This window comes from Diplotaxodon limnothrissa, linkage group LG4 (assembly GCF_057381915.1).
Source record: "Diplotaxodon limnothrissa isolate DT_005_m linkage group LG4, D_limnothrissa_male_GT1.1, whole genome shotgun sequence".
Lineage (NCBI taxonomy): Eukaryota > Metazoa > Chordata > Actinopteri > Cichliformes > Cichlidae > Diplotaxodon > Diplotaxodon limnothrissa.
The window spans coordinates 11,598,556-11,611,337 of NC_140599.1; the positions used below are offsets into that span (position 1 = coordinate 11,598,556).

A 12,782-nucleotide genomic window follows, 5' to 3' on the forward strand; every position below is an offset into this window, starting at 1 on the left:
TCAAGTTTGGTTTGTGCTTACAAATCACCTCTGCTTTATTAGAGCGCTTAAGAGGTTTGACACCTTGCTTGAAAATGCCTCAGTTTGAAGAGCTGATGCTTTAAAAAAAGAAAAGACCAGATGGACAAAGATGTGATGTGAAATTTTATTTTTATATAAAATACATAAATAAAGCATCTGCAGGTGGCATCAGGAGCATGTGCAAATTTTCAGATACACACATGTATGTGTGCAGGACTCAAACACACAGACAGGCATACACCCCACACAATATTAACCAAAATGATGGAAGTTGCAGCCATCTGGGAACACAGACTGGGTTTTGCCTGCACCAGTGCCAACATCCAACACAGGTCACATGATCATTAGAAGCACTGCAGCAGTTTAGTTTGACGGCGCCGGCTGCAATGATTTTTAAAAAGTGCTTTAACAACTCAAAGATTAGCAGAACCAGAAGTCACGATACAATGCTCGAGCTCTCCCATTTCAGAGTTCTGTCCCAATAAGGAAGCTATTTGAAAAGCAAACATGCGCCTAAAGTTTTAAACCTGTAGCATTTTAAATATCATGCATTTACTTTTTCAAATGTAGGTACACATTCTATTTTTTTTTTTTTTTTTTTAAATTTGGAAAGAAATCTTCTTTCTTCGGATTCTCTCCAGAAAATAAACATTTGACAAGTTAAAAGCAGCCTGTGATGAAGAATACAGTATTGTTCAGTTTCAGAAACTCCCGATCTTCACCAATTGCACAAACATCAGTCCTCAAACATTACAAAAAAACCAAAACAAGACTTTGCTCTGACCTTGACAAGATTTCTTTGGCCAAATAAACGTGACTGTGTTACTTTACTTCAATTACTGTCCATCATGCTCTTAACAGGATCAGGAGGTGAGCGCAAAAGTATACTAATATGATGACAGGAAAGGGGATGACCCCATTTCAGCAAAGGCGCACAGGGTAGACACTCACACTTCATGAAAAATATATAATATATAAAATGACATTCCTCAGAAAAACTATTATAGTGCTGTTTCGTGTTCAGTCCCTCAATGACGACGAGAATACACACTAGTCCCTGCCTTAAGCTGCGTGAAGGAGCGCCTAGCCCTCCCCGCTGACGACCGTCGACCATGCAGCACGAGCCACGTGAAAGCAGCAGAACAGATCGATATGTTAGATGGTGCAGCTCCCTTAGGTTTTCATAAAGCCCATTTTTATCTCAAAACATAATTCTTTAATTCAGACTTGCTAAGAAAATAAAAAAGCTTGGGGGAAAAAGGGGAGGGGGTAATTTGCAGTCTATATCAGATACTTAGCAGCCAGCAGCCGCTTGACCAAAAAGGCTGCTGAGCATGGATGGAGGGGAAGGGTCTCGGGTAAAGCTGGGATAGATTTCTGTAGAGAACTCTCTGGCAGTGTGTGTGATTGGGATAGTGTTTGGCCTATGCAGGGGGAGTTTTGAAGGGTCCCCAGGCGTGGAAGCAGCGCGTGAAGCAGTGAGGCTCGTTGCCCTTCCTCACCAGCCGAAGCTTCCTCGGTTGTTCGGTTTCCTTGGCGCGCATGTGCTGGATGTAAACCTGAGAGGGAGGAGGAGTAGTTACAAAGATGTGGATAACACAAAGCACGCACACAGAAAGTGCACTCCCCCTACTCACCTGGCAGGCTTTCAGACTGAGTTTGATCTCCACCTGGCTAGTCTGGGTACCAACCCACATGTACACCTGAAGGAAAAATGATATCAAGTATGATGATAAAACCTAACAAAGTCCATCAACACACCAATCCTTAATCGTCTCTACCTCTTTGCCGTTATCCAGCAACATGATGTCATCATCAGCCAAGTCATCCTGGCAGAAGTCTGAGCACTTCTCTGACACAGAGAAATAACCTTTCTCGTTTGAACACCTGAAGCAGAAGAGTAGAGGGGAAAGGAGGAAAACGCCACAAAGATAGAACCAATGTGATGAGTGAAAGAGAAAAGCAGCTGTTTCATACTGTAATGTGTAAAAACACGAACAGTTACTCACCGGAAGAGACGAGCGTGTTTCATGTACTCTGCGTCTTCATCATAAGGTTTCTGAGAACCAATGCCGACCCAGAAGAAGTTCTCTGGCTCCTCCCCTTCATTAATCACCTAGGAGACACATTAATGATCTGTGACTGCATTTCCACTGCTGAAGGCACACAATCTTCTTTAGAGAGTTTAAAAGAGATTTGTCAAATCTGGTAAAGGCCTGACTTTTTGTTTTCCTCTTTCAAACACACGACACGCAAATAGGTTTCCATAGCAACTGCTGGGTGTAGTTATTTGTGAGTCCTTAATAAGATAATGTTACAGTATATAGTATACAGATTTTGCTAACACGGGAAGTTATAGAGTGCCCTCTGGTGGACAAACTATGCAACATCAGCACCCGTAACATGGCTGAAGGGTGTTCCTCCTGCGTCTTTCTCACTTCTACAGATGCTGATACAGATAAATAACAAATATCAGCCAGGTTACGAAGAATTAAAGACTAAATTGAAATTAAATCATGTTCTATAATGTAATGGAACATGTAATAAATCAAGAATTTATAAAAAGGTATCTGCTGTGTAAGCACTGAGCAGCTGTAGTAAAGGATGAAAGCACTTGAACTCAAAGTTAAAGGTTAAGTGTGCAGAGGTTTCTACTTGACTGTATTAGCTGTATGCAGAATAAATAAATAAACACTGGCGGGTACCAGTGGTCCCCCTCAGCCTCCCAGTAGACACACCTACGGTGTCAATTTCAAACTCCTATTTTGCCTTTCTCTTGAGTTACCGCAGTCACAAACTTGGGTGCCTACACCGCCTGTCTGTCTGGAAGGGTGACGACAATACCCGTGAAGATCCATGCTTGCACATGATCTCACCTGCTTGCTGTACGTGTCGTCGAACATGCTGTTCATGATGTCCTCGGCCAGCTTTCCTTCATCGGGATCGGCGGCTCTGCCCACCCAGGTGTAAACGATGCCCTGATTATCTGTGCTCTCAAACGGTACCTGCAGAAAGCACATTTTGGGATTGGATCCACATGAAATCATGCTTTGTCTTTATTAAGTTGCTTGAATGACAGATGTTCTTTTTTTATATCCAAACCTTGAGTATGTAGCAGAACTCAGAGTTGAGATTGCCGGAATCTGTACCAATCTGGATGGTTCTAAGAGAGAGATGGAGGGAACATGTTTAGCTTTAAAAAAAAAAAAAAAAAAAAAAAGATCTTTCTGGGGGAGTGGAAGCTGGCATGCGTCAAAACATTCAAACTTTTCTGAGGACAAAAGAAGCAGGTTTTGCATGCCTGGTGCAAAGTGCGCTGCCATTGGTGCGTATGTGGTAGAGGGAGGGCTGGGCAGAGTCGGTGTTCTGTTTCCTCTTCCCTTTGTGGATGATGAACTTCCTCTTAAAGTGGGACAGGAACTTGAGGTTCTCCTGCTGCTGAGTCATACGCACCACCTAAACAACAAAACAGGACGTGACTGTCATTGTGATGCTGATGGATGTAGTGTGGTAAACATTTTTTTCTTATTTTGGAAAAACAAAATTCCAGAAACTAGATTAAACTCTTTGCTCGTACTTGCAGTTTTCCAGGGAAAAGACTCTCAAACTTCTTCTGCAGGGAGAAGGTGAAGGTGAGCCAGCCCATGTTGGAGGCCTGCCTGCCCTGCCAGAAATAAACTACACACTGGAAGTCCTCCTCAGGCTGTTTGTCCTCCTCCTCCCCATCTCCCCCTGCTCCTTGCTCACCCTCCTTCTTTTCCTTCTCTTCATCCTCGTACTCCACAGGCACCCAGTATCTAACAAAGCACAGAAAGTCACCAGTAAAATGAGGTTTTTCTTCATCTTTGAAATCAATTCCAGCATTACAGCCCCAGAAAGACTTGTCTACCTGCAGAGGAAGACATAACAATCTTGGGTGTAGAAGTGCCCAAACTCCTCCTCGGGGAGGCGAGCAAACTTCTTTCCCTCCAACACAAATCCTTCCATGCCATCCAGGTCCTCGTTCCACTCCTCCATCAGCTGTTCAGCCTACACAGGTAATACAGTAAATATGTGAGATGTAAATATGTTGTTTTACTGTGCTTTACAAAGTCAACAACAATCAAAGGTAGAAATCAACTGCACTGCGTTGTTACCTCAGTGAGGGGCATGGGTGGCTGTCTGGGAAGGAAGAGAGCTGTGAGGTCAGCTTTCATCTGGTCTTTCTGCTCTGCATCCTTCTTCACCTGAAAGAAGAGCACAGTTTAACTTGTGCATTAAAAACAAAACAAAAAACAGTCTGATGCTGGTCAGCATGTGTCACTGACCTTGCCCTGCAGATTATCCTTCTGTTGCACAGTCTCCGCTGCTCTGGTGTAGTCCACCTTCAGCACATCATCCCAATTCTTAAACTTGGACTTGAAAACCTGAGGAAGAGGATGAAGCAGAGGAGAGGTTAAGCAGGAAGAAAATAGTTTTAAAGAGTGTAGATTAAAAAGTGACAATGATATTTAAACCGTATTCAACTGCAGTGGCTTCAGTAGACGTTTACCTGGCACTCTGTGCCCTCCAGGTTGCGGGTGACACATGCGTGTTTGGGCCGGTGCAGCATGGAGCACAGCTCCTGACCAAGCTTTAACGCGGCGGCTCGGACGAGACGGGGAGACTTCCTCCCGATCCAGATGAAGACGTCAGACCAGCAGTCCAGGATGTAAACGCACTTTGTGTCCAGCAGGGACTGCAACTGAGGAAAGGGGCAGACATAGAAGGAAAGGAGGGTGAATTTATGGAGTGCACCATGAAGGGAAGAAAGGTGAAACAGGACTTTACTGCTGCTCATTTGCAGCAGATGGACGTACCAGTCTGAGCTCTGGTAGGACGTCCAGTTTGACCTTGTGATCTTTGTGCTCGACTGAGAGCTTGTAGTTAATCTGAGGCAGCTCCAGGTAGCCAAGACCCAAGCCCACCTAAAAGAGAGATTAAAAAGTAAAAGCCACTGATGAATCTTTGCTTTGAGTCTTTCTCATATCCGAGTAATGTCTAAGAGCTGTAAATTAAATATGGGCTGTCATGCAGATGATTTTTCAGGCTACAGAAGGGTTACGGTTAACTGATGTAAACAAACAAACAACCCCCCCTCCAAAAAACCAAACAAACAAAAAAAAAACCCCACATGCAGCTTCAGGTCTGCATCCCCTACAACACTGACCAACACACTTTACACTTGTGCCACCTTAAAACTTAATGTGAAGTTCAACTAAAAGATATGCACAGCATGTAAACATCAATAAATATTTACTTTATATAGTTTAGGTCTTATTGGAGTGAAGTCATCTGGCACGTGTTTCTTGATCTCCTCTGGCTGCCCTCCCAGCGTCTCCCAGAATCCTGGAGGCTCCTGGTTGTGCATGAGGGTGATGATCTCTGACTTCCCCTTACGTTCGTTCTTATTTATCTTTTCAGCAAATAACCTGGAGGATGACAACAAATCACATGACATTTCACCAACTTTCTGGGCTGTAATAATCGGTACAGTGTCTCTAACACCGTCGGTTAGCGTCTCACCTGGCCTTGGTGGTGGCGCTGAGAGTAGCGTTGGCTCCTCTCCAGATAAAGATTTCCAGGCCTGAATCCAACAGGAAGACGAAGCTGCCGATAAGGAAAAACGCAGAATGTTATGGACACAATGCTCCGAGTTCCAATAGGAGAAATTAAAGCTTGAAGATTAAGGATATAAAGAGGATGATGATTGTGTGTCAACTGTGCTGGAATGTGTAGAGAGCTGGTGGGTGTCAGAGAGTGTTGCAGCAAGAGTGTGTTCAAAGTCACCGTGGATCGAGGGACGAGGCCTTTACAGGAACAGACTCCAGTTTGATGTTTTTCTTGCCGTAGACTCTGTACAACCTGATAAACACATGAAAGCATTCGAGCCTGTTAAAGTGCTCTGAGCCTGAGCAGACGCAGTACTTTGAATTTACCGCTGATACACTCACAAAATTAGGCTCAACATAAAGATATGAGCAGCTGTTTAAAGCTAACGTGTTTCTGCACATTGCAATGAGTCATTTTCTAAGTAAAAAGGTGCTCCAGCCTACCTTAGTGGATACTGTGTCTCTTCCACAGTGTAAAATCCACTGGCTGTTCCTCCCTCGATGTAAGAGATGTCATTGTTAAAAACCTGAACACAAGAGAAGGTCCTTTATGACAGCACAAAGCGAATAACTGCTCACACAGGTACGTGTAGTTGTTTTAATGTTTCTACATACGGCAGTAAACTCGTCGCTCTCGTCTCCCATCTCTTCCCTTATCGTCCTGCACTCTGCTCCCAGGAAATTTCTGAGGTTGACTGCATGGATTGCAGAGCCGGCCTTCTTGTCCAGGGTGGCTTCCTGACCAATCCAGTAGAAGATCTGCCAGTTTAATGCCCCATTGTCATCCAGATATGTCTGTAATTGAAAATTGTAAGATTAATGACTGGAATATTGTTTATATTGCACATTATCGTGACCAAACAGACGAGTTTATCCCGCTTTGTTTTGCTGATCAGACTCCTCTGAGGCAAACACACTTAAATGACACGTTACCTTGAGGATGATGTAACAGTCGGCCTCGTAGAACTTGCCGTGCAAAGCTTCGTCCACTTGTAGGGGAATGAAGTTCTCTATCTGCCACACTGTCACACCTGGAATCTGGAGAAGAACAACAACAGAAATATGTAAGGTTACATTTAGTTTAGACCTCTAAACTGTCGACTGACCACTTTTCTGTCCCATTTAAGGGAGGATGTGGCTCAACAGGGGGTTTGATCCCCAGTTCGCCCAGTCTGCATGTCCTTGGCAAGAAACCCAGCCTAAAACTGCCCCCAGCTGTGTCGGAGTGTGGAGAGAAAGCCTTCTGAGAGAATGTGAAGTGCAGCATACAGCACTCTGAGGAGCCAGCAGGACTCCATGTGATGCAGACTGTAAACAGTCATTTAAACACAAATAGGAAGTAGGAGTTGCTGATTGTTGGAGTTAGGTGTTTATATATACACACACACACACACATTACCTGCCCCACATCCTCCATATAGAACTCCGAGTAGTCCAGCTGAGGCTTCTCTAGGCTCTTGTCCCAGCGCCGGACTTTTAAATCACCATATTTCAAATCCCCGTTTTCCTGCAAAATTAAAGGATTTCTTTGTAAGGATTACGCAGCCATTTCTTCTACCAGTCGTTTAGATTATGTTTAGATGAAATATAAAGACATTCACACGACAACAATTACTTAATATAGCCGAATAACCTGACTTTAAGTTGGAGTAGGCTGAACTTACTCACTTATCAGATTACTGTAAACCTTAGGCCTTGATTATACTCTGCTGTGCACACAGACAAACAGTTGGAGACCCAGCAGCTGAGCAGTCATTCCTACCATACGAAGTCCACCGCCTGGACCACATGTATAGTTGGTACAGTGTCATTAAATTCTTTGCAGATAAGTCCAAAAAACAGACATCCATACTGACCATTGCGCTCACTGTCTGATGATTACATTTAAATCACGTGGATCTGAGTGGACCTGTGGACGTGTGAAGCACAACCCCAGCTTTAGGTGTGTTTACACCACAGGGCTGCAGTAATCTGAGGGAACCACTGTGGGTTGTTATCTATATCACACATCATGATGTCATCACATTACCTAACAACCACCTATCAATAGGTTTAAAATACCCTTCTGTTGTATTTACTTATCCTGTATAACACTGTATAACCTTCCAACAATAAAATCTAAGTCATAACCACCTAATGTTATTCTGATGCAATCATGTTGCTTAGTAACAACCTACCAAAGGGCTAAAACAACTCATTTATAATATTTATGCACCTGCAAAACATTTATTGCTAACCTAAATAGCACATTTTACACATATTTAACAAATGAAATTAATTTATATCCACAATACTTGCATGTTACATAATATATTAAGACGCCATCATGTTGCCTAGCAACCACCTAACAACTGATGATTAATGACTAAACTCACAGGCCAAATAATCCTGAAGCATTACTAGTAAATTTAATTCCAACAGCTTCCAATAACATGAATAATAACTGTCATGCAGAACTTAAATCCCTATTTCTTCTGTGTGAAGTTCCAGGATCTGTTTGATGTCCTTAACTTGTCTTTTGCCTTACCTCCAAATTCTTCTTCTCATGTGCGACATCACTCATGCCCTTCAGCACTTGCTTTGCTTGATCATCCTGAGAACAGTCCTTCCTCCTCCTCAGTCGCATCCTCCTTGCCATGGGATCCCGGGGGCTGGCTCCTGGACAAATGTGTACAAAGATGCAGATCTGAGCCTCCAGGAAATGATCAAGATGTATGCAAAGAAGGAAACAACAAAACATACTGTTGTTACCAATACATTCATTCATATTTAGAAGCTGTCTTACCTCCTCCTGCGGCTGCAACGGTAGCAGGGGAGGCTCCGGCCAGACGGAGCTGGTTCTGTAGGGAGAAGTCAATGTTGTACCACTCTGCTGCGCGGTCGACTGGTTTAGGAGGCATCACGAGGTTGGGGTTCTCACGCACATCAAGCACCTACAGAGAGAGACGGGAGTGTGTTTGTGAGTGCGTTTCAGGCAGAGATTCTTTTCCTAAATTACAGCAGGGGAAAAAAAAAAAAACCAAGGCATATTTAATAAACCATTTGTTTGTTACAAGGTCAATCACGATTCTAATTTGTTTAAGAAAAATATCATTACATAGTTCCATCTCATTACATTCACTGCTCAAACTTCTTCCTGGACTGTCTCTTCAGTCATGACTCAAGCTTGCTGGGGTTTTTTCCGCCAATAAAAGGATCACAACCACGGTTATGCTCCATTTAGCCAAATATTACAAACATTGTGTGTAAAGGTATTTTAATTTTAATATAATCTGATTACTTTACTAGAGTACTGTACCTCTAAGTCTGTCAAGAAGTGGATAGCCTCAGGTAATGTAACCAGACGGTTTTTATTCAGCACCAGCTTCTTCAGCTTGCCACACCTGGACAACACAAAAACACAAGAAGCTTTAATATTTCTTGGTGTAAACTGGAATGAGCAATGTAAACTAAATTATTTTAAGTGTCAGCTGATTGCCCAAAAACTGTGTGTTTGTTTATGGGTTAAACTGACCTGCAGAGTCCCTCAGGGATGAGTTCCAGGTTGTTGTTAGCAGCCATGAATTCAGTGAGGTTGGACAGTTTGCCCACTCCGGGTGGAACCCCATCAAAGTCCAGTTTGTTGGAGTTGAGGTACAGCTTCTTCAGTTTGGACAGCTTGCAGATGGCAGACTGGTTGGAGAAAACAAAACCAAACTTTATATTATGGGAAATTCCACATGAAATACATTTCTTTTTCCTGTGTCTCCGCTTCCCCTCTGCAGGATACTAAAGCAACAAATTTGTTTCTGCTTGTGCTTCTAATGTTAGTTAACAGAATAGAATAGAATATAAAAATGGCAGCTGCCTGCTCATGGTCCTTACAGGCAGTGAGGTGAGCTGGTTGCGGCTTAGGTTAAGCGTCTCCAGCTGGGTCCACTGGTCGATGCAGAGCGAGAGCTCAGAAATCTGATTACTGCTCAGGTTCAGCCTCTTCAGACTGCTCAGTGAATACAGGCACTCTGGTACTCGAGTCAGGTCATTACATGAAAGGTCAACATCTTGGAGGGAGAAAAGAATAGAATATGAAACAGAGAACACATGTTTGCAAAACGCCGATAGGTGTGTGTGTTTATGGTGTTACCTGCTAATTGTGTTAGTCCCTCCAGGCTGGTGGGCATGTTGCTCTGTGTTCTCTGGGTGTTCCTCAGGTGCAGAGTCTGTAATGCCACCATTGCTGGGAGCTGACTGCTCAGACAATAAAAGAAGAAGCACTAAAATCAGTAAGGAGGTTTAAAAGATAAAATCATCCTTTCTGGATGTTTGTTTAAAGGTATAAGGTGACTGTTAAATTGAACAGAGGTTGGCAAAAAATGATGCAATATTAAATCTTTTTTTTTTTACCGCAACTGGGCATGCATCAGCGGGTTGTTGTTTAGAATCAGAGTCTGCAGGTGCACCAGGCGTCTCATCTGGGGTGGCAAGCTGTCCAGTTTGTTGTCACTCAGGTCCAGATACAGCAGGTCTGTCAGATTGATGAACAACTGGTTGGGGATGGAGTCGATGCTGTTGTGGCTCAGATTGAGCACCAGCATGTTCTTGCTGTTCTCCAGGTCCCTGGGGATCTCTGTCAGCTGATTGTAGCTCAGGTCCTGGTGGAGGAGAATGTGAATAAATAAAGAAAAAGTAGTGGACTGGAAGAAACCGATTCATGCTCAAAATGTTAGTGTTAAATTTAAGGGTATGTTGAAAGTATGAGAGTTAAGAGACGTTTGTGTACCAGCACAGAGAGGTCATCGAGCTGAAAGATGTCATCTGGGACTCCAGAATTTTTCAGATTGTTGGCTCTGGCTACCACTGCCTGCAGACAAAATTTAGAATACTAGATTACACACTGGTGTACAAAGAAAGAAGCAATCATGTGGCAGGAGCTCTGTTTTTTAATGTATGGGTGGAACATCATTTCCATTTTTTCTATTTTTTTTTAAAGGCATGCGGTTTTTATGTTTTTTTAGTTACCCGTAGATTCGGTAAGCTGGACAGTTCCCCATGTAAAGTGGTCAGGTTGTTGTGACTCACTGAAAGGTGCTCCTAAAAAGGGAAAATACACACAGACACATGTCACTGCTATACTTTGGTCTTCACAAGTCATGAGAATACAGGGTATGTGTGCGTGTTTCACAAGCAAATCAATCTGCTGATTGCGCCCTTGTAGTTACCTGCTATCAGATTAAATACTTCTATGTTTTGACTTCAAACACAGTTTAAACTTGTTCATGTGACCACAAATACAAAGTTGAATCCAGCAAGGACAAAATGAAAATATATTGAGCTTTGATCTGTCTCATCTCCTGTATAAATAATTTTCTTGCACGAATATCTACCTCACTTGATAAAATAAACAGTTCCTTGATCCTTTTATCTTTGGAAAACTGCACAGTACAGATGTAAAACAAAAAGACTGTGGCCATTACAACGAGGTCTACTCACAAAAAATTCTTATCTAATTGAATTTTAGATGCACATACACACATATAATGACATAAATGACTTCATGTATGAGGATGCTCCTAACTAGTCAGGATGTCTCACCAGCTTCTGCAGAGAGGCCAGCTCCTCTGGGAGGTAACACAGTCCTGTCCTGTTCAGTTTCAGCCATCGCAGGCTGCTCATACACTTAACGTGCTCTGGGAAGTATCCACCCTGAATGAGATGACACAAAAATACATGACTTTTGACAGCAACAATGCAAGAACTTACTTTGTTATAGCGCAGGGGGGCTGAATTTTTCAGGATTTACCAAAGCACTGAAACACCTGAAACAAAATCGCAGACATGCTACCAGAGAAAGATTATATTTTTAAACAACTTCCCCCAAAATATACTCTAACAATCTCATTGCCAATTATAGGAACGAACTGCACGCATGTTCAGGTTGCATAAAAAGTGACAGTGGCACATTTTCATACAAATGGGCAGATAGCATTAATCTTGATTTTTTTTAACAGATGAAAAGTGCACACATCAAGGAAGAGAAATGCTAGGTCTACATATGCTAAAGCATTTGGAATATAAGGAAATGATCTCTTCATGTACTGGCAGATTTCAATCAAAAGCCACCGATCGACTAACAGATAACTCAGTTGTTTAAGCAGCATATTTCCAATACTTTGACGGGGATACGTAAATAGTTGTGTCAGGACAAATACATGCCAGGTGATCGCAGCTGTCAATCGGGCTGTTTTTTCCACTCTCCCAAAATAAGCTCACAAAAGGGTGTCGCAACCTAAAATCAACAGCAGGCTCTATTAGTTAGCTGACGCTGTTTGTCAACTTCACTTTCTGACAAGTTACAACACGGAGCTTGAGCTTCTGTAACAGACATTTAGTTAGCCATAAGTGTGGCTAGATTACTTAGCTAACATGACGGTGAAAAGAAGACCTGGCTCATCAACAACTTCACAAAAATAATATTAACGCTAGCTGACGAGCTAAAAATATATATCATTCGCAAACCAACACGTCAAATAAGAACTGTGTTAACCACCAAACTGGGCGGTGGTGGCTGAGAGCAGACTGTGTCACTCTGACAACTGGCTAACGCCCAATGCTAGTAACGTTAAGCTAAGCTAGTTTATAGCTAGCCCTGCCGTTTGTTGCTCTGAGAATGACTGAAGTCGCTCCAGCCACGCTAACGTCGTATTTACTAAACATCGGAGGGTGTGAAAATCAGTGAATGCTGTTTAAAAATCCTTACTTTAAAGTCGTTTCCACTGAGGTCTACCCCCCGTATAAAGGGAAGAACTCCGGTGGCAGCCATTTCTAACTATTTGATGTCTGCTGCTCTATTTTGGTCAAAAGAGGGTTGTGGCTGAAAAGACTGCCGTTTCTTTTTCTTATTCTTTTTCCGTGTCGCAAACCAACGCGATGAGTGGCATGTCGCCACCTAACGTACACCCACTGAGTAACAGCTGTCCCAAGCATGGATGAGTGGAGTACCAGGAAGGGCATCCAGGGGAAAATCTACTCCAAATCTAATACGCGGATCATCAAATGATTAAATCCCCAAAATTGTGAATTTGCTGCAAAAACAGTAAAAAAAAAAGTCAAACACAACCCCAATAAATACATAAGAAGGTCAACAATTAAAAA

At 42.7% G+C, this 12,782-nt stretch overlaps 1 protein-coding gene across 1 annotated transcript; it reads right to left on the reverse strand.

Moving 5' to 3' along the window:
* Positions 1-138: 138 nt before the first annotated feature.
* On the reverse strand, positions 139-12,478 carry flii (FLII actin remodeling protein). The gene is made up of 31 exons (XM_085351450.1): positions 12,388-12,478; positions 11,223-11,333; positions 10,650-10,721; positions 10,411-10,491; positions 10,035-10,282; positions 9,775-9,878; positions 9,516-9,691; positions 9,166-9,323; positions 8,950-9,034; positions 8,437-8,584; positions 8,179-8,309; positions 7,051-7,158; positions 6,585-6,689; positions 6,267-6,446; positions 6,096-6,178; positions 5,830-5,904; positions 5,566-5,649; positions 5,300-5,471; positions 4,860-4,967; positions 4,553-4,744; positions 4,329-4,427; positions 4,158-4,247; positions 3,911-4,050; positions 3,599-3,818; positions 3,323-3,477; positions 3,124-3,184; positions 2,898-3,026; positions 2,031-2,137; positions 1,803-1,908; positions 1,659-1,724; positions 139-1,580 (listed from the first exon to the last, which is right to left on the reverse strand). The coding sequence occupies exons 1-31, from the start codon at positions 12,448-12,450 to the stop codon at positions 1,446-1,448; spliced, it is 3,792 nt and encodes a 1,263-aa protein (XP_085207576.1). The 5' UTR covers positions 12,451-12,478; the 3' UTR covers positions 139-1,445.
* Positions 12,479-12,782: the final 304 nt, after the last annotated feature.

Coding starts and splice junctions, on each gene's coding strand:
- flii (XM_085351450.1), bottom strand. CDS start 12,450: ATGGCTGCCACCGGAGTTCTTCCCTTTATACGGGGGGTAGACCTCAGT. Junction 3,185..3,322: donor GGCAGCGCACTTTGCACCAG/GCATGCAAAACC, acceptor TCTCTCTCTTAG/AACCATCCAGATTGGTACAG. Junction 1,725..1,802: donor TGCTGGATAACGGCAAAGAG/GTAGAGACGATT, acceptor TTTTTCCTTCAG/GTGTACATGTGGGTTGGTAC.